The 27149-nt window shown below is 32.8% G+C and overlaps 2 protein-coding genes and 1 pseudogene across 2 annotated transcripts; 2 read left to right on the top strand and 1 right to left on the bottom strand.

Moving 5' to 3' along the window:
- The first annotated feature begins 16043 nt into the window (after positions 1 to 16043).
- Positions 16044 to 18270, top strand: LOC125835089 (LRR receptor-like serine/threonine-protein kinase FLS2). Its single transcript, XM_049514219.1, has 2 exons — positions 16044 to 18105; positions 18218 to 18270. The coding sequence occupies exons 1-2, from the start codon at positions 16044 to 16046 to the stop codon at positions 18268 to 18270; spliced, it is 2115 nt and encodes a 704-aa protein (XP_049370176.1).
- On the top strand, positions 18196 to 19287 carry LOC125835130 (receptor kinase-like protein Xa21). Its single transcript, XM_049514267.1, has 2 exons — positions 18196 to 18996; positions 19086 to 19287. Exons 1-2 carry the CDS (start codon positions 18360 to 18362, stop codon positions 19277 to 19279), a joined length of 831 nt encoding a protein of 276 aa, XP_049370224.1. The 5' UTR covers positions 18196 to 18359; the 3' UTR covers positions 19280 to 19287.
- Positions 19288 to 20338: 1051 nt separating this feature from the next.
- LOC125835088 (FBD-associated F-box protein At3g52670-like) lies at positions 20339 to 22704 on the bottom strand (annotated as a pseudogene).
- Between the last annotated feature and the right edge of the window lie 4445 nt (positions 22705 to 27149).

The raw sequence follows: 27149 nt of genomic DNA, 5'->3' as shown, positions 1-27149 counted from the left end.
TGTTTAATTTATTGTAGTTTCCTCTTTAGTCCGTCTCAAAAAGAATGTTTCTTTACTCTTTTGACAATTCTTTAATTTCAACTTTCTACATGGCATATTTAATACCACAAGATTAAAGAACATTTTGATGTGTTCTACATATATCTAGTTTAAGACTGCAAGATTCATTTTAAACATTGTACCAAGTCAAAATCTGCTTGAAACAAATATACTTAACTTTGATTTTATCTTGTAGCGTCCCATAATTAGATCCATAACAAGGACCGTAACAAAATTCTTACCAGTTTTGCGATGAGAACATCCGGATGGCTTTCAAATGATCCAGTTTTGCGATGAGAACATCCGGATGGCTTTCAAATGATACAGCCACTTCATCCAAAATTGGAGCTAGATTCTTGCAATGGCCACACCAAGGTGATAATTGATTAATGATTTTGGTAACTAGTTCTAGGCTTCTAGCTAATAGCAACTCCAAAGATCACATTCAACATACATAATACCTAACCAATTGATTGATGAACATCATTGTAGTGTACATATATCGTCTAGAAAATAAAAAAAATTAGCGATAAACAAAATTTCATGCTAAATAATAAAAATTTCATGTTAACCCCCAACCCTACGCGAAAGTGGAGGTCAACAGACACCAACAACAGAATATTCACATAAGGCACAAAATTCACCGAAAGGATCCTCAGGATTTGTTCGGAACCCCTTACAACAAATCAGATATGTTACTTGACTAAACTCTACATTCCGGACTCAATGGAACCATCGAAACACGAATTCGAGGTCTCCTTAACCCGAAACCTGTGAAAGTCACAAGAAGCAAACATAACGCCTAAAAAGGCAAAATCAAGCTTGGGATCTCTGAAAATTCAATCAAGACCTCCTCTTGGCCTAAAATCATCCCTTGAATCCAACGGAGCTTTCAGAAATCCGATCCAAGCATTTGAACCCCGAAAGTTGATGAAAGTCAACTCAAGGCTAAAATTTGAACAATTTCCAAGTTATGACCTCAAATCCAAAAAAAGATTCAGAATATGAAATCGGCAACTCTCTTAAACCAATTTCCACATTCTGAAAGTGATGGAATCGATGAATTCCAATCCAAAACTCGAAACTCCAAGAGACACCGAAAATCACTTTTTTAACAACTTTAGTCTTTCAAAACTTTAAAATTTCCACAATTCACAACTTTTCACTCAAAACTCGAAACCAATTTCAAGATCCAATCAGAAATGACTCGAGATCGATATTGAAAGAGGTAAAACGGTAAAAAAATAATTGATTGATGAATACCGTTGTAGTGTACACATCCCGCTAGAAAATAAAACAATTAGCGATGAACAAAATAAAACAATCAGTTTACACTAGCCCAGTTTATTAAATAAATGTGCTGTATGTAAGCATTTTAATTTACTTATTAAGTAAATTTATTTACAAGTTTCTATTTTAACTTACTTATTAAGTGAGTTTTTGGCCAAAAACATTCTTGAACTATACCCCAAACTTAAACTACATACTCAAACTATTTTTCTTAACAGAAAACATTCCGCAATTATCTAAAATTTGACAACTTTCATCCTTTTATCAAAATTTGTCAAAAATTATCAAATTCTTTATAAAAATATGTACGGTTCGCACTGCTCTCAAACAAACTCCCTAAATTACCCAATAAACCAATTTTGTTCATTCTACATACATCTAAAATAAAATATTGTGAATTTTTTTAGCACCAACGTTTTGGATGGTCTTCCTTTCAGTTAGCAATTTTATTTTTATTTACTTTTTATTTGATTTGATATAAAAAAAAAATATTAGTTCTTCTCATTGAATCTGCAAACAGTAGTGTCGATCGGAGACTTTTACTTCTAATAATGGAAAACGAAACTCGAGTACTAGAGATCAAAATTAAATGAATCTTGATTACCCCAACTATCAGTTTGCCCCCAAAAAATTATTAATATAACGACATTTTGATTTTGCAAGGTGAAGATGGTGTAAAATTAAGCTCCAACTATGTTCAGTTGGTAAAGAAGAAGAGCAGATCATGTCTTCTCGTAGACTCACACCGTCCTAACATTGTTTTTTTTAACAACAAACAAGGGTTTCAAAAAAATCAATTTTTGAAAGCTTTTTCCAAGTAATAAAATTATAGATATTTTTTTGATGAGAATAGTATGAATTGTATATGTTTTTGTATGGAATTCGCTAATTTTTTGACAATTTTAATAGAGGGATGAAAGTTGTTAAGTTTTAAATACTTGGAGGATGCTTTTTATTAAGAAACATAATTTAAGGATGTAGTTTAAGTTGAGGGTATAGTTTAAAGATTTTTTTAGCCAAAAAAATAATAGAAATTGATTACAGTAAAAAATTGGAGTTCGACTACAATACAAAAGAATCAATGAATGTAATTTGAAGAAGAAGTCTAAAGAAGCAAGGAATTTGAATTGAAGAAGGAGTCTTACTTGAAGTAGAACTCTAAGTCAAGAAAGTTCAAGTAAATGAGGAGTTTGAAGTGAACAATAACTCTATGAAGAATTGTTCTTAAATAGAAGTGAAGTCGTCCAGAATAATTGTGCATTGACAGAGCAAAAAGTGAAATTGAAAAATTGACTTCGCAAGTGCTACCAGCGAACTGAAGGAACACATAGAAGCAACACATCGAAGAACCTGGTCCTTTTACAGAGTTTATGTGTTATGAGTTTTTCTTAGTGATTAAGTCTTGATGTAATCCTAGTTCAGTGAGTTATAAACTAAATTAGATCTGTTGTCTTTAGGTTGTGATAACTTAAAGAGTTAGGGAACACCTACCTTGGGAGGTTTGTGTTGAAGTTTGAGAATTATAGTTCGTAATTCCTTATGTTACATAGGCTTGTAATCTGTTTTCTGTGGAGGCTCAGTGATTTAGTAATTTGAAGTTAAATCCTATAGGCGTACAGATCGTGGTTTTTTACACCTTTTGAGCCGGGTGTTTTCCATGTAAAAATACTATGTTTTTACTTACTGTCCTTATTGTTTTTCTGGAACACGTTAGACAACCTGTTTCATACTTAGACGAAAAGTTAAAATCAGTAAATTACTAGGTCTTTCAGTCTAACAGTTTATTTTTTTTTATATTTCTCTATTAGTCTTCTTTAATTTAATTTTCTACAAATTATTATCATAACATTTATTTGAGATTGTTGCATTTTAGTACTCATTACACACATGTTTTCATTGAATTTTAATCATCCTAACGAATTTATAACATATTGCATGAGACACATGTGCGTTGCACGTGTCCAGAAACTAGTTTAACAAATATACAACATCACACATCTTTGTTACATTTCTGTTTGGAAAGCCACCTGATAATTGGAATTGGTGTAATTACTAGGGCAGTAATTACCAGCCTAGTAATTACACTGTCAAGTAATTACACTGACATGTTTGATTGCCACAGTGTAATTACACATGTTATGTCGTAATTTTTACTATCTTTAGAAAAATCACTTTTTGAAATGTTCTAAGTATAATACAATTTGAGAAAAAATACTTAGAAATGAGTCACCACTTAATTTTTTAAAGAAATTAAGAAAACTTATAACTTTCAAAGATTTAAACAGAAAAAATTATTTGAAAAAATACCAAAGAGAGTTCCGGGTTTAATTTACACTTCGAAAATGGTTTAAGCATTCGAAGTGCCCGCTAACATGCAGTTGACCTGCGACTCGACTAAAATATATTTTGACTATTTTTTAGAGATAAAAAAGTGATTTAACATTAAAAAAAAAAAAAATTACAATATTTGGTTAACTTTGAGAAAATAGTTAAATAAATGACACATTTTATTTCAGTTTTTATTTTTAGAGAAAGGGATCCAAATGAAACAGTTGACTTGTAATAAAAGTGACTAGAGTTTTGATAAAACTAGACTGATTAATATTTATTTTTTTTGAACTATTTTAATTATAATTTGAACTAATTTGGTTAAATAAAGCATGAAAAACTATTTTTAACTCGATTGAAAAAAAGAATAAATTTTTTGACTAAATATATTCAATAAAAGTATAACAGTTGATAAAAAAAATTATATTAAGATAGACTAACATAAAGAATATTGTTCATCTTTTGGAGAATTTAATTAAGTTATTTAAAGTTAGAGTTAAATAAATAATAATAAATAAAAAAATAATCACACAATTGAATAAGTTAAGAGTAAAGGAGAAATGAATTTGGGCCCTTCTTGGGCCTGCTGCAACTGATTTGGGCTTCAGCTTAATATCTTCCCTTTGAGATCCTGTGTATTCGTCAAGCGTATATTATTGTATACAGGTCGTTTCTAAGCCTTTTTCCTATATATCGAACCGTATATCAACTGTATACAACCTTCTCTGACGCCTCCAACCTGTATCTTCATTTTTGTCTACATGTTTGCTGCCCTGAACCTGTATATCAGTGTATACATGTTGTATACAGCCCATTTCTTGGGCTTTTGAACTAATTAACAGCAGTATGTTGGGTCTCTGGGACCTGTAACAACTTCCGAATATATAGGGGGGCTGAAGCGAGAAATGGGGAAAGCAAAGATCGAGCCTTTATGGCTCAACTCAGAAATGCAAGGTAGGTAAGTCCACCATGGACTCGAAAGGGATTCACATACACACAAAGAGAAAGAAAAGAAATAGAAAAGAGATAAGAGCCCCCAACGAACGCATGATCAAATGATTAACTTGTGACAAAGATAAACACATTATTCTATGAAATAAGAACATAATTACGAACTAATATGCTTCTAGACAAAAGGTGTTGATATTGTATCCAAAAGGAGAGATAATTGCGACAATTAATTAAGAATAGGATAGACCATTATAGAAAGCTTCTTAACTAGATGAAAATATATAATATTAACTAAATGATGTAAATAAAAGTCAACAGTGAACTAAATGAATTGATTGCTGAACAAAATTGCACAAAGGCATGAAAGCTAAGGTGGAAAACTATCATTTTAGCGTATCTAGATATGACTCTTAATATTCACAATTCATCTTTAAGGAAATCAACAAACTACCAGGAAAGATTCTAAATTAATAGGCAATCCGACTTGTAATTAAAGGAGAATTGAATAAAATAACCACAAATGAAGCAAGGAGGAGTAAATTGACATGTGATAATGAACTCAAAATATCAACCCCAAACTTCATCATTAACATATGAAAATCAAAGAGAGAAAAAAAAGAAGGGGGGGCACAACTCATTGCAACACTGAACTAATACTTATGTTCACAATCTATCGAGACTTATTAAAGATGAAAGATGAAGGTCATGTGCATCACAAATAGGTACGATAATAGTGATTTCTTTACCTAACATACTAATTTAAAGGGACAAACATGTGACTTAACCAATCACATATACAATAATTAAATTCACATGGTAAAGAAAAAAAAGAAAGGCTACTCCTAATTTTAGTGGAAAAACAAGAATTCAAATACTTTGCAACTTGATGGGTAATGCGTACTTATAATGTATCAACAATAAACAATGATGATTTAATGTAGTAACACACTATGAGATCCCATCATATTTTAGTATGCATCTTGGAGTTAAACAACCCACTAATGATTAACAGAATACTAACACAAGACTCAAGAGAGGATAGAACACATATGAAGGAAATTAACACAAACCTCATAAGGGCCAATACAGGACCATGGCAAGGCGTATACGCTACTTTAATACTCTATGGATTTCACATTTAAAACTGTAAATAGTAGACATCTTTCGACCAAAGTCTAAACAAAAAAGGAGGTTCATACTCAACTCATACACGACATACTAAGCAATAGGAAAATCAAAAAATTGTCAAATGGGGAAACGAACTGCTATGGCTAACCAACAATGGATGAAACAAACTTCAACTTCTGTATTAACTAACTTTAGGATTCCCTCTTCGTTTTGGAAAACAAATGACACCAATAGTAGCAAAATGAATGAAGCTCAAAGACAACGAAAACAAAAGATGACAGAGATTTCACCACATACAGATAAGCAGATAAATAACGCAACAAATCCAAGAAAAGAATATAGAAGCAACGATACTAACTACAAAACGGCAAAATTTGTAGTCCAACAGTTAGACTGAGCCACAACATCGCCCAAGAACACATGTATCACATTATTATCACCAACCAAGTAGCATCTAACGACAAACAACCACATAATAAAGACTTTTCGATATCGAAAACATCACATTGAACTAGGAAAAGAGATAATAAATGATGTTATCGAGAGAGGAGCGTTTACCTTTCTCCGGGCAGCAACTGGGACAACAACGGGCTTGAGAACAACGATTCTTCCACAACAAAATCCAAATACGAACAACAAACAAGAAATCTAGACAGAATTAGAGCGACTACCTTTTCGGAATTTAGAATCAAAGGACTAAATGTGAAATTCTAAAGTGTAAAATGACTATTTACCGAAAACTCAAAACTTTGAAAACCTGCCCTCATCCCTTGAGCATGGGAAACTATTTATAAGGAAAGATTGAGCGATTTAGGGGGAAAATCCGTTGGAAAATTCAAACAAAAATTTGAATTTCTTCTGCTCTTTTCGAAGCAACAGTAAAGGGGATGGGAAAAAGTTGAATTCCTCAAAAAGGGGGAAAAGGGGACGTGAGGGCGGTAGATGTCGATGCCTTCAGAGTAGCGTCTTTTCCCGGGTTTGCCGGACTGATGCGTATGGAAGAAGAAGACGTACAAGGGTCGTTTGGGTCGGGTCGCGTGAAGAAGACGAGTATAGGGTCGTAGGGTATGACTATTGGTGTTGTTGTGTGTTATTATTGAAGTGGGCTGGTATTTGGATGGGTCTTTTGGATTGCTGTGTTGGTGGGCTGGGAATTTACGAATTGGGATGAAAAGTGGCCCAATTTTTGGTCTTTTGAATGGGTTGAAGAAAAGGGTGGGATTTGGCTAAAATCGTAATAGAAATTAATTAACAATTTGGCCAATCGGATTAAAGAGGTAACCCAAAAGAATTAATTTTAGAAGATTCGGCTAGAAATCACATAGGACGAATTAATATAATTAATTTATGAACTTCTTAATCTTAACAAAATAAAATGATTAACTTAATTACACACTAATTAATTTAACATTAACCATAATTTAAACAAAGGTAAATTAACAAAAAACACGCTTCTCGAATCAACGAAATAAAACAAAATAAACTAAAAAGCCCAACTAATTTAATCGAATATTAAAAAAAAATAAAAAAATTTGAGAGTATTTTCAAATAATCATAAGTCGTGCTGATTAATTATATGAAATATATTTATTATTACAAAATACTATAAAAATCGCTTGAAATTACTAAAAATAACCTTGAAACTATTTGAATTTTATAAGGCTAATTATTCTAAATCGTTTGTAAATTAAGAAGTTCGGAAATTAATTATTATCGGGGAGGGTCAAAATTGGGTGTCAACAACACATGTCATGTTTGGATGCCACATTGTAATTAAACATGTTCTGTTTGGATGCACAATTGCAATCATAAAATTATATTAAATTTAAAAAATAAAAATTAACTATTTGAAATTTATACTAGACAAATAAGAACTTTATAAATGACATCAAATTAAATATTTAAAATATATATTCTTTTTTGAAAATATATTAATTAATAAACATATTGTCTTTAACTAATATTATGAAAAAATAATTGGTTTATAATTTTTCAAATTAATATATTTCAATTGAATTGATCGCAAAAACTAAAAGTATGAAGTTTCTATGAACATCGTTAAAAGTATGTTTGATAAAAAGATTAATATATAAATAAAATGTCATAAATTATTAAATGTTTGACAAAAATATAATCTATCAAGTCTAATTAAAAAATGATGTGCAATGTGAATTCAATATTACTAAAACAAATGAAATTGAAAATATAACATAAGTTATAAATTCAAAACAAAAAAAATAGCATAATACTCTTATAGAAAATTTCAACATAGCATGCATAAATATGATTTATTTTTATTTTTATTTTAAAAAAGAAAAAAGAAAATGTATGTCTATAACCTTACTTAACAATAAATTCTATTTTAATTTAAAAATTAGAATACTAATAAAATTATGCTAATGAGAAAATAAGCATGACATAAAGAAGTAGATAATATGAAAAAATTGCATGATATCACGTAAAGTAAGGTTGAGAACAAGAAAAACATGAAATATAATAATAAAAAATAAAAAATAAACTTTTACAATTTTTAGAATAATAAAAATAAAAAAAAACTTAAAATAATAGAAGTAAAAAAAATTAAAACAAAAAAATTAAAATAGAAATTAAAATAAAAAGAAATTAAAAAGTAATCAGCTGGTAATTATATGGTGTAATTACCAGCAATTCACAGCCTCTGCATGTGAATTGTAGAGTGTAATTACCCCTACCAATTACACCAATTACCTGCAGGCCTCATTTGTTTTCATTAAGATTAAGACCTCTGAATCTGAATACACATCTGAACATTAAGATTTGCATTAAGTGCTAGGTGTCTAGATCTGAATACACATCTGAATATTAAGATGTTGTCTCCAAATCTGAACACTAAATGATTATTGTTTGTTTTCAATATCTCAATATGCATATGAAATCAAACATTATATTAATAAAATGTTATAAAAAATTCATTTCAACAAAAAATATTACTTTTTCATTAAGAAATATCATAATCATCAAGCATAACATAAAAAAATCACGAATAAAAAGTATTTTATAGGCACAATATAATATCAAAAAGTTCAACAAGTGTGATAAATAATACTAGTTGAAAATAATAAATAAGGTATCACATTATCAGCGGCTAACATATATTTTGGCTAATTAGAAAAACTAAAGAATTCTTATCTTTTTTCCGATAACCTTAATCCAATTCTCTAACTTGTGAACCTCTAATGTCATTCATGCTTTTTTGTAGTGGACACTTTCACAAAATATACTAACACATTTACTAATGACTTTTCCCATCCAAGTCCATCAAATTTTTCTATATATTCTTCAAATGTAGGTGCACTATTTTTTAAATCAATAACTCCAGAGCAATAATCATCGTCTCATCAATTTCTAATTCAGACGAATAAGTTTTTTTTCTTCCCCAAAACTTTTTTTCCAGCTGAAACTGAAGATTGGGATGGAGAATTATTAAGAGCTCCATTATTTTTGTAACCAACTAGTTCAACAACAATAATATATTAGTGTTATCTCACAAACGAATTTGATGATCAAAGAGTCTCAATAAAATTATTGGCCTAAGACAAATTAAATTCTAATAAGAGACCTCAAATATGTATACATAGTTATTATTTTTAATGATGAATAGTATTCTTTTCACTCAAAAACCTTGATGAACATCAATACAATAAAAATATTATTGCAACAAGTGTTCTTGACAAACATCAATATACCCTAAGAAAATTATTAATATAAAAAAAATACTTGTAAAGATTATAAAAAGTTACCAGTTCAAGAGGAAAAAAATGGTGTTTGATTGAAAACAGAGAGGAAGAAAGTTTGTAGTTGTGAGAGCAAAAGTTACGCAAAGACCGAGAGAGGCAATATCATATTATTTTATAACTTATTAAATAAGTCTGAATGGTGTTAAGACTTTTCTGCAGATTTGATCTGTTCAGACCTTTTCAGGTCCATTAAGAGACATTTTGAAAAAAGAAACAAATAGACTTAATGAGCTGAATCAGAATCATTCAGATTCAAACCTAAAAACCAAACACACTAAATAGACTAAATCTGAATGATTAAAATTCAGAACTCCATTAATTGCAAACATGACAGACAATGTAATTACATCCAATTACACCAAATCCAATTACCAGGGTATCCTTCCAAACAGCCTTAAAAAACAATTCTCTCCAAAAGAAAAAAGGTGACAATGAGATAACGCCAAGTCGTTGAGACTTTTCGTCATTTCATTTATTAGTCAAGATGAAAAGTAACGATAGAGAGACTTTTCTAAGATATACTAGATATAGGACCCCGTGCCAGCATGGGGCCCAATATATATATATATATATATATATATATTAATTTTAATTTATGTCATATTATGGAATTTGAGAAGTTATTGAAATTTTTATATGATTTTTAAAATATTTTAAATTTTTAGCTATTGTGATTTGTAGTACTTTTTTTTAACATAATTTTGAAAAAAATATTTATTACTCTGTTTGTTCTAATTTATGTGGCACACGCAAAAATTCAAATATTAAGCATTTTTTATATGTCTCTTTAATATATAAGTTGTTAATTATTGTATTTTATTGTACATTTTGAACCTAATTTTTTAATAATATATGTTATTTGCCTTGTCCCAATTTATGTGGCATTAATTGATAGATTTGTTGGAGTCGAGAGATTTATTTTGTTAATTATTGTAATTTATAAAAAAATTTCCGTCAATTTCAAACAATATATGTTGTTAATTGATAGAATACTTTTAATGTAATTTTTTTAAAAAAATATGTGTGACTGTCCATGTCCCAATTTATGTGGCACATGTAAAGTTTTGACAATTAACCAAAATTTTAATACATTTAAAAAAATATTTTTAAGTCGTTAAATTTTAAGCAATAAGTAATTTAAATTGTTGTATTATTTATTACAATTTATAATACTTTTAAAGTAGTTAAAATATTGTACTATTTATTATGATTTATAACACTTTTTTTTTAAATTTATGTCATATTATGGAATTTGAGAAGTTATTGAAATTTTTATATGATTTTAAAAATATTTTAAATTGTTAGCTATTGTGATTTGTAGTACTTTTTTTTAACATAATTTTGAAAGTAATATTTATTACTCTATTTGTTCTAATTTATGTGGCACATGCAGAATTTTAAATATTAACCCTTTTTTATGTCTCTTTAATATATTAAGTTGTTAATTATTGTATTTTTTAGTACATTTTGAACCTAATTTTTTAATACTATATGTTATTTGCCATGTCCCAATTTATGTGGCATTAATTGATAGATTTGTTGGAGTCGAGAGATTTATTTTGTTAATTATTGTAATTTATAGTTTCTTTTTCGTCAATTTCAAACAATATATGTTGTTAATTGATAGATTTTTTGGAGTGGACTATTTTTTTTTATTAATTATTGTAATTTATTGTTTCTTTTTCGTCAATTTCAAACAATATATGTTTATTATATAATCTATTTTATGTGGTACCAATAGAATTTAGAGAGTCAATTAAATTTTTTATATAAGTTTTAAATAATTAAGCTGTTAATTATTGTAATGTATAGTATTACTTATATTATTTTTAAATATATTTAAATATTATATGTTAGGTTTTTTATCCTAATTTATATGGCATTGATAGAATTTAAAGTGTCAAATAATTGTTAATTATTGTAATAGATAATATGGAGTATTTAAGTCATTTATAGTATAGTACTTAATATATAATATGTAGTATTTAAGTGTTATATTATGGAATTTGAGAAGTTATTGAAATTTTTATATGATTTTAAAAATATTTTAAATTCATAACTATATATTTCAATGTACAAGATTTTGATAAAATAAAATCTTTAAAGTTAAATTATAATGTTTTTGAAATTTAAATTATTAAAACATATATAATGATTTTATAGAAAAAATAATATCATATAAAATTAAATGAAAATGATAATAAATTCAACTTTTACCATGATAAGGTTGAAAAATATTATTTAAGTGGAAGGAGGTGGGGCCCACTTATATATTTTATATAGTAAGTATTGGACATTTGTAATGATTTAATTGGAACAATGGTAGTAAATCCTAGACTCTTCTAATATATAGTAACTAGTTCTGTCGATAAAAAAGAACCTTGTTTAGCTGTTAAACATTCTTTAGTTGATGTCCCTTCCCATTCTTGTGGTTTTAATTCTCATACATGTAATAGAAACAATGTGGACATTATGTGGCATAATAGATTGGGACATGTTCCTTTTGTCAAAATGAAGGGTATTTCCAGTATTCCTGTCAAATTCTCCTCTAAACAACCTTTTATGTGTTCCATTTGTCCCATGGCAAGACAAGAAAGGTTACCATTCCAACCCAGAACCACATTCACCTCACATATTTTTGAACTACTTCATGTTGATTTGTGGGGACCATATCACACAGCCACATACAATCATTTCAAATATTTCATCACCATTGTAGATGATTTTAGCAGGTCCACATGGACTCAGTTAATCAGCTCTAAAAGCAATGCATTACAAACCTTAAAAGCCTTCATTACCATAATAGAAAACCAATTTAAAACCACTGTTAAAGCAATCAGAACAGACAATGGTCTGGAATTCGTAAATGCTGAAACAACAATGTTTTTCCAGACAAAAGGAATCCTCCACCAGAAAACCTGCCCTTACACACCACAACAAAATGGTGTGGTAGAAAGAAAACACAAACACTTACTTGAGACTGCTAGAGCACTACTTTTCCAATCTAAACTTCCTGTTCAATACTGGGGAGAATGTCTTCTATGTGCAACTTCTTATTCTCACATGAGAAGCTTTGGTTGCCTTTGTTATCCTACAGTTCCTATACCTCACAGAGCTAAATTTGAACCAAGAACTAACCCACACATCTTTGTTGGATATCCCTATGAGACAAAAGGGTACAAAGTTCTAAATATGTCCACAAAAAGAATACATGTTTCTAGAGATGTCATTTTTCATGAGAATATTTTTCCTTTTCATAATCCCTCTACCCCTACTCCACCAATTTCTTGTTTACAATCTCCTTGTTTTATTGATGTTTTGGACAATTCTGATAAGCATGGCACACCAGATACTCAGACTGCATCTGACAGTTTTAATGTTTCTTTCAATGGCTCACCTGATCTTATAGTTCCAGTCCCATTAACCTCACCTCCATTACCAGTTCATCCATCCACTGATGTCCCCCACCAAGCACCTAGAAGATCCACTAGGTGTCACAAGCCTCCAAATTATATGACTGATTACATTTGTTCCATGCCACAACTAAAGCCATCCCCCACCAACACTACAACTACTCTTAATGCTCTTTTCTCCAATCACCAACACATGGCTCACAGTGCTCTAATTCCTAATAGTCAAGATTTTGTACGAAATGTCTGCCTTGACAGGGAACCAATTTCATATGAGGAGGCTGTTGTTGACCCTGCATGGCAGGTTGCCATGACACAAGAATTTGATGCTTTGCACTCTAATAGTACTTGGGATTTGGTTCCACTTCCTAATGGAAAGAAAGCCATAGGCTGTAAATGGGTCTACAAGATTAAACACAATGCAGATGGTAGTATTGAAAGACTAAAGGCCAGACTTGTTGTCAAAGGTTACACACAACAAGCAGGCATTGACTATACTGAAACTTTCTCTCCTGTGGTGAAAATGACCACAGTCAGAGCTTTGTTGATTACAGCAGTTAAACAAGGGTGGACTATGTATCAATTATACATAAACAATGCATTTCTTCATGGAGATTTGAATGAAGAAGTCTATATGGACATACCACTTGGACTTGTAACTGAAGATCCTACCTTGGTGTGCAAACTGAAGAAGTCCCTTTATGGGCTCAAACAAGCTAGTAGGCAATGGTATGCTAAGCTTACTGAAGCTTTATATTCTAGAGGAAATACTCACTCAATGCATGATTATTCTCTCTTCTATAAAAGAAAAGAGAGTTCAGCAGTTTATGTCGCAGTCTATGTAGATGATATAGTTCTTACAGGTACTGATGCTGCTGAAATAGCAGACTTGAAAATCTACCTACATAACAGATTCAAGATTAAGGATTTGGGATTGTTACACTATTTCCTAGGAATGGAAGTTCTTCACACACCACATGGAGTCATTATTTCACAGAGAAAGTTTGTTTTGGGCATGTTGAGGGAATATGACTGTTTGCACTTAAGTTCTTTGGCCTCTCCTCTTGATCCCAATGCTAAGCTGAGGGCCAAAGAAGGACCAGTTCTGAATGATGCTACTTATTATAGAAAACTTGTTGGGAAGCTTAATTTCCTCACTAACACCAGGCTGGACATTGCTTTCAGTGTACAACATCTAAGTCAGTTCATGCAAGATCCCAGGGGACCACATTTACAGGCTGCTTTTCACCTCTTGAGATACTTGAAGAATGACCCTACACTGGGTTTGTTTTTATCTAAGGATGCTGACTTCACTATCAGAGGATACTGTGATTCAGATTGGGCATCCTGCCCAGACTCTAGGAAGTCTGTTAGTGGGTTCCTAGTATTGATTGGAGGTAGTCCACTAAGCTGGAAATCCAAGAAACAAGAAACTATTTCATTGTCATCTGCAGAGGCTGAATATAGATCCCTCAGAAAGTTGGTCGGGGAACTGGTATGGCTGAGTAGGTTACTTGCTGAGTTAGCTGTCCCTTTTTCCAAACCTATTTCTGTCTTCTGTGACAGTCAATCCGCAATACATATAGCACGAAATCCTATTTTTCATGAACGAACCAAACACATCGAAGTCGACTGTCATTATGTGAGGGATGTTCTACAGCAAGGACTCATTTCTTTACATCACATTGCTACACATGATCAGCTGGCTGATATACTGACTAAAGCTTTGACAGGAATTAAACACTCCTCCATCCTTGACAAGTTGGCAGTGTTGTCTCCACCTCCAACTTGAGGGGGGTATTAAATATTATATTGTAATGTGAATAATTTGTTACACAATTAGTTAGGTAGTTAGTCTGTCAGAGTTAGTTATTCCACTGTGCAGTTAGATTAGATGCTTTCCACTTTTATTTCTGATGTATATAAATACTACATTGATCAATAGAATGGCTAAGCTTCATTTTCCACATATCAATTTTCTCCTCTGTTCTTCGTTCACTAGAAGCTTCCATTGTTACTTCCATTGTTGCTCAACTTCAAGCTTATACTGCTTGTGTTTCACAATTTCTCAGGTTTCTAATTCTAAATTATTTGTGCTTTCGTTTTGAAGATATTTTCCAATTCAACCTTTGCTTATTCCTATTAGGCATATATTTCGATGATTCTTCATGGTGAACTCAATCAAGTAGGACAATGTCGATTGGACAGTATTCAGTTTGGCTACTGCAAATAGAAAGGAAAAACTTCAAAATCCTTAGACAAATAGCATAGAAAGTAAAACAGATAGGAAATTACCCAATTAATCATTCGTTTCTTAAGCTTAAATACACTTTACCTTCTAATACAAACATTATTTTGACAAATTACAAAATTATAAGACCACAAAAATTCAACCGAAATGCAACAACAAAGAACTCCAAAAAAAAAAAACACAAATGAAATTGTAGAAGCAGAGGAGACATAAATTTGTTGAGAGTTTTTTACAAGGAGAAAGAGAATTAAAGTGATACTATTATTGCATAGCTATTGCTGCATGTAACAAAAATGATACACGTGTTCATTTACCAATAAAAGAACACCAAATTTATCATATACAACATTTGGTTAAAAAAATTACAATTATAAGATATGCATGTTCCTACACGTGTACTAAAAAAAGTAAAAATAATGGTTTACTTTGAAATATAGAATACAAAGTGTCTGTAATAGAAGAGCAAAGAAATCCAGTTATCCAATAACATATGGCCACGTTGACAATACACTTTACGCTATAGTTACTTTAAAAGTACAATTTATGTTGCTTTTTGTACAAATATTTGTAGCTGCGTTCGTCCTCATCCTTCTTGGCTTATATAATAAGAGAATATTTTTTAAGGCAAAGAAATACAAAAAAAATCTTTATCTTTCGTTATTTCAAATCACCGTCTTCCACTGAAAAGAAAAATATACCGAGTCTTTTGAGTGCTGTGAGACTTTGACTAATACAACTTGTTGAACTAAAAATTCTGAACCAAAAAACACTTCCTAAACGTTGACTGAATTGAATTTGATATGGATTAAATACATCTTCTAATCTCATTCCTTTGCATTATCTGTTATGAGAAACCTTCTTGGCTTAATTATGGGCAGAAGTTTCATTCTTCTCTTTTTCATTCTACTACATGCCAATACTTTACTTGCTAATATTAGCACTGATGAAGCTGCTCTTCTTGCACTTAAATCACACATTTCTTCTCATTCTAACAATATCTTAGCAAGCAACTGGTCTTCTTCTGTCCCCGTTTGCAGCTGGATTGGAATCACTTGCAGCTCCCGTCACCATCGAGTCACTGCTTTAAACATTTCTAGCATGCAACTTCATGGTACCATTCCTCCACACCTTGGAAACCTCTCATTTCTCGTTTCCCTCAACATAAATAACAACACTTTCCATGGAGATTTGCCACAAGAGTTGGCTCATTTGCAGAGGTTGAAATTCTTTTATGCCAAAAACAATAACTTCACCGGAGCCATTCCATCATTTTTAAGTTTGTTACCAAACCTACGCTTTTTGAACCTATCGAATAACCAATTTTCGGGTAAAATTCCATCCTCCCTTTCCAATCTGACAAAACTGCAAGTGTTGTCAATACAGAGTAATTTTTTCGAAGGAGAGATCCCTCAGGAACTTGGTGATCTTCGTTACTTGATTGTCCTAAACCTGCAATATAATCAGCTTAGCGGCTCTATACCACCATCAATCTTTGACATTAGTACAATGCAAGTGATTGCTCTTAGCGGCAACAATCTTACTGGAAAGCTTCCAAAAACTATATGTGATCATATTCCAGACTTGGAAGGACTTTACCTCAGTAGAAACTCCCTAGATGGAGTTATTCCACCAAACCTGGAGAAATGCAGAAAGCTTCAAATATTGCAATTGGGTGATAATGAGTTTGCTGGAACTGTACCAAGAGAGCTAGCCAACTTAACCGCTCTTACAAGATTACATATTGCAACTCTGCATTTGGAAGGTAGTATAAAATTTTCTTCCTTTTCTCTTTTCCCCCAAACTTGGTACTCATATATTTCCCCAAAATTGACAGGAGAGATACCAATGGAGCTCGGTAATCTTAAGAAACTTCAAACATTGGCATTATCACAGAATGAGCTTACTGGCTCTATACCTGACAGCATTTTCAACATTTCAGCACTGCAGATTATAGATTTTGGACAAAACAAGCTTTCAGGTACTCTACCTTTAGATTTAGGTCGTGGAATGCCCAACCTAGAAATATTTTTTTGTGGAGTAAATAATCTGAGTGGTTTTATCTCTGCTTCAATCTCAAATTCATCGAAACTCAGACAACTTGACCTCTCACAAAACAGTTTCACAGGTCCAATTCCTAAATCACTTGGTAACTTAGAATACCTTGAGATTCTTAACTTGCAGCGGAATAATTTTGTCAGCGATTCAACATTGAGCTTCCTTGCATCATTGACAAACTGCAGGAATCTAAAAGTACTCACGTTATCTGGTAATCCGTTGGATGGTGTTTTACCTGCATCTGTTGGTAATTTCTCAAACTCCTTGCAAATTTTTGTAGCAGATGGTTGTAAACTGAAGGGTGTCATTCCGAAACAAATTAGTAATCTTACTAGAGTTACAAGGATGAGTCTGGATAATAATGAGTTAACAGGCCATATTCCAAAATCTGTGCAAGCCATGCTGAACCTTCAGCAACTCTCCCTACAAAGCAACAAGATAGAAGGAGCCATACCACATGTTATCTGCAGCTTAAAGAATCTAGGTGCATTACTCTTGTCAGATAATCAATTTTCTGGTTCAGTGCCCTCATGCTTAGGTAACATGACCAGTTTGAGGGAACTTTACCTAGCTAACAACAAACTGGATTCTAGATTACCTTCAAGCTTGGGGAACCTTCAAGATCTCATAGTATTCGATGTGTCATCCAATTTATTTAGCGGGGAAATTCCACTGGAGAGCGGAAACTTGAAGGCTGCAACACACGTTGATCTGTCAAATAATTATTTTTCTGGTAAGATTCCTAGTACTCTAGGGAGTATAGATAAATTGATTAATCTTTCTCTAGCACATAATAGATTAGAGGGGCCTATTCCAGAATCATTTGGCAAAATGTTGTCCTTGGAGTACTTGGATTTGTCCTATAACAATCTTAGTGGTAAAATTCCAAAGTCATTAGAGTCTCTTGTGTATCTCCAGTACCTAAATATGTCATTCAATGAACTCAATGGAGAAATTCCCACTGGTGGTCCGTTTGCAAATGTCACCAGTCAGTCTTTCTTGTCCAATGATGCACTTTGTGGTGACTCCCGATTTAATGTAAAACCATGCCTAACCAAATCTACAAAGAAATCAAGAAGAAAAAGAGTGCTCGCAGGTTTATATATTCTATTAGGGATTGGATCACTCTTCATGTTGACTGTTGGAATTGTGGTGTTAAGATTGAGAAACACAAAGAAGAATGCAAGTCAAAAGGATGTGTCTCTCGTAAAAGGGCATGAAAGAATTTCATATTATGAACTTGAACAGGCAACGGAAGGATTCAACGAAACCAACTTGCTTGGTAATGGGAGTTTCAGCATGGTTTATAAAGGGATACTCAAGGATGGTATCATTTTTGCAGCAAAGGTATTCAATGTGCAATTGGAGGGTGCATTCAAAAGCTTTGACACAGAATGTGAGGTACTCCGGAACCTTCGCCACAGAAATCTGACCAAAGTCATCACCAGCTGCTCCAATCTTGATTTCAAGGCCCTAGTGTTGGAATACATGCCCAACGGGACACTTGACAAATGGTTATACTCTCACAACTTGTTCTTGAACTTATTGCAAAGACTGGCTATAATGATAGATGTTGCATCTGCAATGGACTATCTTCACAATGGCTATTCAACACCTGTGGTGCATTGTGACTTGAAGCCAAGCAATGTCTTGCTAGATCAAGAAATGGTTGCTCATGTAAGTGATTTTGGCATTGCAAAAATGTTAGGTGCAGGGGAGGCTTTTGTTCAGACAAGGACAATTGCAACCATTGGATATATTGCTCCAGGTATATTAAGACTTTTTAAAGTTCTCATATCATATAAATACTCAAAACAATTCCTTCCCCTAGGTATAAATTTTTGACCATGATTGCAGAGTATGGACAAGATGGCATAGTATCCACGAGTTGTGATGTTTATAGTTTTGGCATCCTGATGATGGAGACCTTCACACGAATAAGACCAAGTGATGAAATATTTACTGGAGACTTGAGCATACAACGTTGGATTAGTGATTCCTTTCCGGGTGAACTTCACAAGGTGGTGGATTCTAATTTGGTACTGACATGAGATGAACAAATCGCCGCAAAGATGCAATGTCTGTCATCTATCATGGAATTAGGTTTGAACTGCACTTTAGTGAGACCTGATGCAAGAATTAGCATAAAAGATGCTCTTTCAACACTCAAAAAGATAAGGCTCCAGCTTGTTAGTAGTCGGCACTAGGTGGAATCGGACTTGTATGTTATTTAGTACCAGTCTTCTCTTGTATGTTTTTCAATTTCGCACAAGAATTTAAGTGTATTTTATCTTGGTTGTGGGAAGCAGCTCGTTTTCTTGATATATGGAAGTTGAAAATGAGATTTGAAATGCTCAACACAAGACTTTCTTTTTGTATTTACATAACTTTGAGAATTCTTCCCATTATCTACAATGATTTCTTCCAATCTTCACCAAATCAATGCGCCTCAACAAAATTCAGATTACAACTCAATTGAACTTCCTGGTACACGATAAATAGACTAGAAGACTGTAAAACATATGACTATGAAACAGATTCTTCAAGTTTGTCCTTTGTATCAGGTGCACTTAGATCGTCAGTCAAGAAGAAAAAGAGTTCTTATAGGGTTATATATTCTGTTAGAGATTGGATCACTCCTCGCATTGGCTGTTGGATGTGTGGTGTTAAGATTGAGAAAGATAGAGCGCAAGTCAAGAAGATGTATCTCTAGTAAAAAGGCATGAAATAATTTCCTATTATGAATTATTGATCTCACTAAAGGACCACATGATAAAAGGCCCAAGGCTAGGCATAAAATACAAACAACAGATTTGGCCCTAACGTAAGATAGACTTTCTGATGCCACATACACACATAGAAGGGAATATTATTGTTAGAATAGGACAGAAATTAATTTCATTTGTTTATTTCTCTTATCTAGAAATAGTTGTATAGATACATAACATGTACAGTGGAGAAAATTTCTCATATTCTTCTTCTTTAAGTTTTCTATCACAAGTCACTGCTTTAGACATTTCTAGCATGCAACTTCATGGTACCACACATTGGAAACCTCTCATTTCTTGTTTCCCTCAACATAAGTTACAACGCTTTCCACTAGAGTTGGCTCATTTGCAGAGGTTGAAATTGATAAGTATCACAAGTAATAACTTTACTGGATCCATTCCGTCATTCTTAAGTTTGTTATCAAACCTACGCTTCTCGAGCAACCAATTTTCAGGGGAAATTCCATCTTCCCTTTCCAATCTGACAAAACTAGAAGTGTTGAGAATACAGAACAATTTTATCCCTCAGGAAATCGGTGATCTTCGTTACCTGACTATCCTAGACCTGCAAGTTAATAATAAGCTAACTGGCTCTATACCACCATCAATCTTCAATATTACTACAATGCACAATCATACTGGAAAGCTTCCAAAAACTATATGAGATCATCTTCCTAACTTGGAAGGGCTTTACCTACCAAGCAACTACCTAGGTAATCTTAAGAAACTACAATGTCTGGCATTATCCCGGGATGAGCTTACTCGTTTTGTCACTGCAAGACCAGATGCTATCTGCAATTTGAAGAATCTAGCTAGGTGCATTATACTTGTTAGGAAATCAATTTTCAAGTTCCGTGCACCATGCTTAGGAAATGTTACCAGTTTGAGGTATCTTTATCTAGGTTACAACATGCTGAATTCAATATTACCTGAAAGCTTCGTGATCTCATAGAATTCAATATTTCATTCAACTTATTAAGTGGGAAAATACCCCTTGAGATTGGAAATTTAAACGCTGCAACACTCATTGATCTGTAAAAAATAATTTTTCTGGTAAGATTCCTAGCACTCTAGGTGGTCTAGATAAATTGACGAATCTTTCTGTCGCACATAATAGACTAGAGGGGCCTATTCTAGATTCATTTGACAAACTATATTGGTGGTGAAATTCCAAAGTCATTGAAAGGAAAGTACAAAGTACCGCTTTGTGATATAAAAACTGGTCTATATACTCTAAGTTGTTCTGTTAGTAGGATAATTGAGAAATAAAAACTCCCTCAAAGTCCTTATGAGCATCTCAGAAGAAGGGAAAAAGAGAAATATACCATGCTCGAGGTCGGTTCTACTGTAATAAATCTCGATTGAACTATGCAAAAAAAAATAAAAATGACTCATAACATGTCATGTATACGTCATAACACGGGAGATGTGGTAAGCAAAAAAAAATCCATCCTGACAACATTTAGAAATGCATAAGTGCATTCAAATTGAAATAGAGACTACTTAACTGCACCAATCTAGTATAAAATAAGCTCTCTCGCTCCCCCATGAGGGCAGGACACTTTCTGTAAGCTGCTCACTTCCAGTTGCAGCAACTGATTATTTTCATCAAAAGCTTTTGTTTCTTTTAATTGACTATGCCAAGGTCTGATTGTAGAATTCTTCATATACATCAAACGATCACTGAAAACTGTAAACAGATTTAGTCTTGGTTGCAGGTTGAGTCTCTTAGGCAGACAACTCCATAACAAAGCATCCACAAACGAAGAGCACTCCATCTACTGAAATAGAACGTTCACTTCTAAAACATCCACCTGGGTCGTAGCACCAACTCTGTAGTGTTGTTGCAGATGTTCCATTTTAATCTCAGTGCATTCTTTAAAACGAATGGAAACTTGAGACCAAGAGGCCCCCGTCGACTTTGATAGAAACTTCCTCAACTTACAAAACCAGTCAGCATTTATATTGTCTAAGCGGTAAAGATAGATTTTTGAGTTCTCCAGCTGTCTTGCAATTTTAAATTCAGGAATTTGTTTCCCCGTGTACTCAAATGACACCAAATTTGGAGCATCAATCTCCCACATGCCCTCACTATCCCGAATCTTCAAGACCTTTAGGTAAACTGTCTTGATCTTTCGAAGATACACCTTTTCCAAGCCAATACAATGCACAAAGATCAAAGTGTCAATCAAGGGACAACTATTGAGCAGAGTCTCAAACATGTTTTTGCCTAATTTTACATGAGATAGAGAAAGCTTTCTCAAAGAATTTTGATTCACAACACCACTAGCTAACGAAAGAGTACACTACGCAAGAACCAATTTTCTTAAAGATTTTGCTGCCAAGATTGTTAAAATAGGCGCGGAGTATGATATACAGTCAAGGACAAGATGTTTTACACCATTTTGAAGTGCAATGTCAAGACAGTTATCGATAGGAATAGGAGGTAAAACTTTGTGAGGATCATAAGAGGATCTCCTTGACAATTCAAACTTTTCTATAGGGACTTTTCCGTCCCTATATCTCTCCATGATTGTGTCCACTATCTTTATATTGCATTTGCCCCTATGAAGACAGAATTCCAAGTCGGGAAGAGTCGACCACGCTTGCAGCCATGTTTTGGAGAGAATGCTCATCTTGGATGCTTCTTTATAACTAAGAAAATAAAGTATTTTTTGAATGAGACATTCCGGCAACATGTCGGCCATGGTATGGTGGTTCTGAAGGATCACAATTCGGATAGGGAAATTATACTCCACTAAAGAAACCTATTTTAGGTTTCCCTAAAATCCAAAATAATATAATACTCCTATTATAGGAATCGTATTTGTAAACGGACTTAAAAAAAGAAACCTATTTAAGGTTTCCCTAAAAGCCAAAATAATCATTATCATATATAAAAGAAAATCCTCAACCCGGTGACATTGCCAGAAATTCTTTTTTATTTATACAAAGACAAAAATACCCTTGCCCTCGCACCACAACATCCACACTCAAGCATCACTTCGCTTCATACCTTCAACACCTACCAACTCTTGACAAACGCCGTGCCTCTTACCAACAGTCCCACCATAAATAAACTCACCACCTATTCATCTTCCCCCGACTACTTCCTTTTCCCGCTTTATCTCCCTCTTCCTGCCCACCATCTTCCATGTCCTTCCCCGGCATTCTCCACGGCTCCACCAACACACACCGCTCATCAGGTATGCTCCTCACTCAACTTCCTCCCCCACCATCTTCCCAACAATGTCGCTTTATACTTAATAATCCAATAATTGATATGATATTCAGACATCACAATAACACATAACTTCCGATAAAAAGAGACCATTGCACCAACTCTTTGTTCTTATTCCCAACAAACGATTGCTTGAAATTGAAGCTATCAATGGCATAGAAGATTCCACAGATACAAATGCAATAAACAGTCTCTCAGACTCACTCTCTATCTTTAAATTTGTGCAGCCACAATTTTGCCTGATGGTTTGTCGGTTCACACACCGTTGTTTTCAGCAAACATAACTACACATTTGGTGTTTCTTTAACGATCCATTGATGCACTCTTTTGAAATTCACCCATTTGTAGATCCGTGCTTTGGTGATTAATTTATGTGCCCTGCTACCTACTGTTTTACTGATTATTTCTATTCCAATGGATTTTTTTTTATCTATCAATTGCATTGTATACAAATTTTACAAAGTTCGTTCTTTATCCTTTTGTCCAACACACCCACACCGCCACAAATGTGTTCTGCCAACACTCTCCTCCCCCGTCTTTAAAGCTATGCCCCAACGCCACTACAAATTTCTACCAACTATCCAAATCGCTTCCAGAACTTCACACTAACTATATAAACTCCCCGTTTTTCCCCTGCTTCTTCTCACCTATTTATTCTCACCAATTTCCTATTCTTTTACTGGGAAAACAAATTTAAAAACACACGCTTTAAAAGATGCACATTTGTTTTCTTTATTTTTCGAATTAACCTTCAGGTCCAGCTTGGTAATATAAATATCTGATGATTAGAAAGTTAGTTTGGCAATAGTTGTTATGGACACAACGATCAGGAAAAATATATTGACCACTTGCTGTCAAAAAAAATATCCTGCTGCACTGTTTTCCTACTATACATACTAATTAAACACCGTGAAATTCTGTGATACACTTATCTTCTACAGTTTGATACACATGGATGTAGAGACTCAGACTCAGACGGTCGCTTCGCTTGATTGCTGAAAGAGTACATATTTCGATAGTATATGAAATGGCAAAATCAAAGAAATAAAGCATCTCCTATATATTTCTCTGATCACTTGTGATTTCTTCTTCTCTTTAAGACAACAACTTAATTAGAATGGGATATAGCTTTGTCAGTCTTAGGTTCACGCTATCCATTTTCAATAACTTTCTGTTAGCTAAGGGAACTTTTTAGTTGTTAGCTCAATAAGAAGAAAAGTGTCGCCAGTATGCATTCCCCTTTAATTGTATTCACTTTCACTGTATGTCATATATACTTGTGAACTCAATCTGGTATTCTTCCACTGTATGTCGTCATACAGATGCATATTGGGACGACGTAGTTAATACACGTACATTTGGAGTTGCTTCAGCAATTAGAAGATACCCTTACTCATACACACATTAAGTTGCTTCATCAATTACAAGATACCCTTACTAAAAAGGGTGTACAAAGTCTAATCGGTAAAGGGATAACGAATGAGCATGGCTAAAATTAATGAGGATCACAAGTAAACATGCGGCTGAAGAAAAAAGAAGGATAGTTGGTGTTTCTGTTTGTTTGAGCTTTTATTTTCTTGGTTCCGAATGAATTTTGACAGCTGAAAGCATTTTAATTTGTTAGAACAAATTGTCTGAGTTCACAAGTGATTTAATCAGTTATATGCTAATGTTGACCATGTTCTTTTTGAACCAATAATATGATATATGATATGTTAAGTAAGAATTAGATGAAAAATACAAGTTGTTAGGATGTCCGGACAATTTTACAACCCCCATTTAAATGAGTATAAATGCAATTATTGACAGGGTGTCCTATCAGTAAAAGAAAATTCTCTATATCCACATATGTCAAAAACTATGTGGTTTTCATTCTTGTGGGAAAATGGGTGAACTTACTATAGAATCCATCTAAAATGACAACAATGTTTATTATCCCTATTATTAGAATACTGGTTGAATATAATATAAAATTATTCATTTGCCGTTCAAGAGGGACTACATGTATTTGTATGTATCTGGTGTAATTCGCATGTATCTCGGATACGAGTGAGATGGGAGAAAGTCGAGAGAGATTTGTTATGTATCTCAGATAGATACATGTGAATCTACTTGAATACAATGTATCTAGAACAAATTACACATAATTTTGACCCCATGTATCTGGACGTACCTGAAAGCACCAAAATCTAGTAAGATATGTAATAATTACAAATTAGAATGGATTTAAGTAACTAGTTCCTAAAATAGTTGGATTTACGTAAGCTCCCTTAAAACAATCGATACAACTTGTATTATCCATCAGTGGCGGACCCAGGATTTTCACGAAGTGGGTTCAAGATATAAAAATATACCTAATATTATTTGTAGTTTTTATGAGGCTAACAACATACATATCTGACTATACTAAACAATGTTAATACATTTGAAAAAAAACTACATTGACTTATGAATGAGACGGTAAATAACAAGATGGACGAAAAACTAGGCTTCAATATAAACTAAGAAGATAAAAGAATATTATGAATGATTTCTCTTCATTCAACATTTAACAAATAAAAACAAAATATTAAACAAAATAATTATAACCTTAATTTCAGAATCGAATACATAGAAATATACCTAATATTATTTGTAATTTTTTGTTGATTTTAGAATGATAAGGAATTTTTTAGTTGAAGAAATAAAAAATAACCACAATAATCATATATGTATATATAAAGACTAGAATCAAGAGCGAAAAACATACTTGATGGATATTGACTATTGATGTGAGATTTGAGAGACGGAGAGAGTTTTTTTCCTTCAATAAAAAAATATGCTCAAAATTTTGGGGGGAAAAGTAAGAGAGGTTCAAGAAGATTTCAACAAAGAAGACGACAAAAGGGTTTTTAGAATTGAGAATAATAGGGATTAGTGCCTTTTTGGTTGAGTTTTTTTAAAAAAAAAAAATTAAAAACAAAAATGACAAAAGTTGTTGACTATTGAACTTTTAATTGTAAAAGTAAAAAGTTGTTCTACTTTTTATAGTTTCTAAGTAACTAAAAGGACAAAAGTTACACCTACATAGAGGACAAAACTGTGTGTGAACGTTTTATATATCAAAAAAAAGAATTAAAACTAAAATGTGGCAATGGGGATTCGATCCCGGGTTGGCTGAGAAAATTGAACCCCCTCAACCACTCTGCTAAGCTTCAAACTTGTGTTAGTGGGTTCAAAATTTAATATATACATATAAAATTTTAAAAACTGATTAAATATACATATATATACAGTGTTATTTTTCAACGAAGTGGGTTCATATGAACCCACTTGAACCACTGTAGGTCCGCCCCTGTTATCCATAAACAGTGTATATCATTCTTAAAATAAAATAATAGGGACATATAATACCAACCAATATTTTTAAAAGTAAATAACTCCCATCAATGCTATCAATAAAGTCAAATCTGTCAAACGCAATAAACAAATGGTAAAAAGATTGAATTCGATAACAAAATAAACGTACAAAGAAAAACCATAATTAAGGTGAAATTGATTAAAGATTTTGGTAATTAGTTCTAGGCACAAATCAAATATGCTAGCTACTTGACTGAACTCGACATTCCGGACTCAATGGAACCATCGAAACATGAATTTGAGGTCTCCTTAAGCCGAAACCCGTGAAAATCACAAGAAGTAAACATAACACCTAAAGAGGCAAAATCAAGCTTGGAATCTCTGAAAATTCAACCAAGACCTCCTCTACACCTAAAATCATCCCTTGAATCCAACGAAACTTTAGGAAATCCGATCCGACCATTCGAACCCTGAATGTTGACGAAAGTCAACTCAAAGGCTAAAATCTCAACAATTTCCAACTTAGGACCTCAAATCCACAAAAAGATTCTGAATCTGAAATCAACAACTCTC

Source organism: Solanum verrucosum, unplaced genomic scaffold, assembly GCF_900185275.1.
Source record: "Solanum verrucosum unplaced genomic scaffold, falcon-dt-bn FXZP01000220.1, whole genome shotgun sequence".
In the NCBI taxonomy this organism is placed as follows: domain Eukaryota; kingdom Viridiplantae; phylum Streptophyta; class Magnoliopsida; order Solanales; family Solanaceae; genus Solanum; species Solanum verrucosum.
This window is presented reverse-complemented; position numbering and strand designations above follow the sequence as displayed.

Bases quoted from the DNA above. Each gene is read 5' to 3' on its own strand.
- LOC125835089 (XM_049514219.1), top strand. From the start codon at position 16,044: ATGGGCAGAAGTTTCATTCTTCTCTTTTTCATTCTACTACATGCCAAT. The intron at 18,106-18,217 runs GTAAAATTCCAA...AAATGTCACCAG, and splicing joins GTCCTATAACAATCTTAGTG to TCAGTCTTTCTTGTCCAATG.
- LOC125835130 (XM_049514267.1), top strand. From the start codon at position 18,360: ATGTTGACTGTTGGAATTGTGGTGTTAAGATTGAGAAACACAAAGAAG. The intron at 18,997-19,085 runs GTATATTAAGAC...CCATGATTGCAG, and splicing joins CATTGGATATATTGCTCCAG to AGTATGGACAAGATGGCATA.